The sequence below is a fragment of the Echinococcus granulosus genome (assembly GCF_000524195.1).
Source record: "Echinococcus granulosus chromosome Unknown EG_S00021, whole genome shotgun sequence".
Lineage (NCBI taxonomy): Eukaryota > Metazoa > Platyhelminthes > Cestoda > Cyclophyllidea > Taeniidae > Echinococcus > Echinococcus granulosus.
Window position 1 is genome coordinate 1 of NW_020170401.1, and position 2,535 is coordinate 2,535.

Consider the following 2,535-nt stretch of genomic DNA (forward strand, 5'->3'; position numbering starts at 1 on the left):
AACCAAATATGCATCCACTTGCCATCAGTCAGATGCACTAAATTTGATTATAAAAATGTTTACGCAACAGTGACAAAACACTAGATGAGAAAAATACGATCTGGATGTATCGAGTAGGGATAACAACAAAAAAACATTCTGGAAAGCATCTGTCGCCCGCTCAATTACAACACAGCAGACGTCGACCAGCTATCACTTTGTACTTCTTGTCATCACATTCCTACGCCACTGCGGGACTCCACAGCCAAAGTTAGAAGCCCACTTGTGCATATTCCATGTTCAAATTTCATCGTCAAAAGAACATCCAACTATTAATCAAATGAGTCCATGCATAGACAAATGAATGAGAACGTAAGCACTTCTCCATCTGAATGTCATTTTCGGGGATATTGAGCACTGATCCAATGCCTTCCGGGCAAACTGTTATCCCTACGTCCCTCCTAAAATGCAAACGGAAAAACCAAAATGGATCAACCCAGAAAACTAAGGAAAAAACCGAGGGAGGTCTACAAGTACTTCGTTTATGGGTATAAATTTTGTTAATGGCAAAGGAAATGTCATCGCACATCCTAATATGTCCCAAACAAATGGCTTCCACTTTCTACTATTTGACGACAAAGCAATTTTACACACTTATTTTGCAAGATTGAATCACATAGCACGCCAGCCAGGAAACACACTGCACAACTGGACATAGCTCAATAAATAATGGAAGAATTCGTGAATTAAAATTTATGCCAATCAAATTCTGTCAGCGACATTATAAGGCAATGGCGTGTGATGCAATGCAAATACAAGGAAAATAAAATTGCAAGGTCTCATTAGTGAAAACATAGAATACCGACAAGTCCCCTCAGCGCAAACAAGCACTTCGGCCTCTATTCATGCAAATATTTTGCCGAATAGCTTCAGGTTTGTAGAATCATTATATTTATGCGTTAAAAACAAAACCCACGTGCAAACCCAAATCCCACGCTGCCAATTTGTGTGAGGCAGGGAATTCAGTTCAGGCATGACGAATTCAATTGCACGTAGGCATCAGCTAAGTTCGTGATCAACGACACTATGAAGTATCATGCCAAGGCCGGTAAAAGCCTATGATTCAACGTAGCTTCCCTTAGTGCACAAAAGGCACCGATAACCCAAACGAACCCAAGCACACAACAATGTCAGCGGGGTTTCGACGAATTCAAACAAAAAGATGCAAATCAGATTGTTTTGCTGAGTCCATCGAAAGGGAACAAGGTATTAGAGCCCATTATCTTATTTGTATATTAATTACATAGTTTTTGTAATTTACTATTAAATGAGTTCAGGTGCAAAACAAAGAGCCAGTAAACTAAGGTGGAAGGGCAATAGCATACTTTTTGCCAGAAAAAGGAGTAAAAACCATTTTAAATGCATCATATCTGTCTTTATAGAGAATTCGCCTAAAATTAAAAGTTTTCATTATTAACAGCAACTGGATTTTTTGGAATGAAATGTGCTTCATTTGAGATTTTGTTTCACATGCTGACGCATTTTAAATAATTTCAGAAAACCAGAGGACAAGGTAAAGTACCGAAAGTAGAAGCAAGACGGAGATGCAGAGTGGGAAATCCCTCTATCGAGACTCTTTTTCAAAGTTGGTCGGGCTTATGCATCTGACTCAGTTTTGATCAATGCATTGAATTGCAACCAAATAACTTGCTGCCGCGAACTTTGTTGTGATGATGGTCCTTCTCTCTGCAAGCAATTAATCTGGCTCTTGCCTTAACAAACTTAACTTTATTTCATCTCGTCTTTTCTCCCAGTACTCCCATCACATTCTCGATGGTGATGTGTCCTGAACGAGGCTCCTCGGTCTCCGCTTCCCGATTCCTAGCGTTCCTAGACAAGCCCGGTTGATTTGCTTTGGACATCTTTATTAAAGGTGACAAGATGGATAGGTAAAATGCAATATTCAAGAAGGAGGGGAGCCGCAGTCATTAGGTAAGGGAGAGGACAATCCGGTTACAAGGCTCGAATTTCCTGCTTGCCGCCTCCCTGAAAGGCACATTAAAACAACATAAGCATTACATAGCCCCTTCGTCCTTTTAGCGCCGTCCCCGGTGCTACCACTTATGAGCTCCCATTGAGGTTCTTAACCGGCGGTCTCCTGTCTTCGCTCAGGACGTAAACCTCATCTTCGTAACCAACCGGAGGTGGCCCTTTATATGGTCTCATCTTGTTGTGATGAACGGTTACAGGCTGGGTACGCAGTTGTGCGTTGCGGACGAGGTAGTTTGTGGGCGAGAGCGCCTTCACTACCCGAAATGGGTCCCTACTCCAGGGGTGATGGAACTTACAGTGTGTTCCAGGTGGGGGAACCGGTCTGTAAATTTGCACTAAGTCGCCTTCTCGGTAGACGTTCGTCCGGCAATGTCGGTCATAATATTTCTTCTGCCTGGTATAAGACAGCCGTAAATGTTTGCATGCGCTGTTAAAAGCTCTTCTTATACTTTCTTTCAGGTCGTAGTATATACTCCGGAACATTGTCGGCTGATCCGTCGGTGT

The 2,535-nt window shown here is 42.2% G+C and overlaps 1 protein-coding gene across 1 annotated transcript in view; it reads right to left on the reverse strand. All coding sequences in view use genetic code 11, as the record gives it.

The window, feature by feature from the left end:
* Nucleotides 1-292: 292 nt before the first annotated feature.
* EGR_03766 (hypothetical protein) overlaps nucleotides 293-2,535 on the reverse strand; it is a gene marked incomplete at both ends in the record, with an annotated part of 12,520 nt that continues 10,277 nt past the window's right edge. The window contains 2 exons of the mRNA XM_024493015.1: nucleotides 293-440; nucleotides 1,365-1,512. Of these exons, the coding sequence (XP_024352476.1) occupies nucleotides 293-440; nucleotides 1,365-1,512 (296 nt within the window). The remainder of the gene's footprint in view (nucleotides 441-1,364; nucleotides 1,513-2,535) is intronic.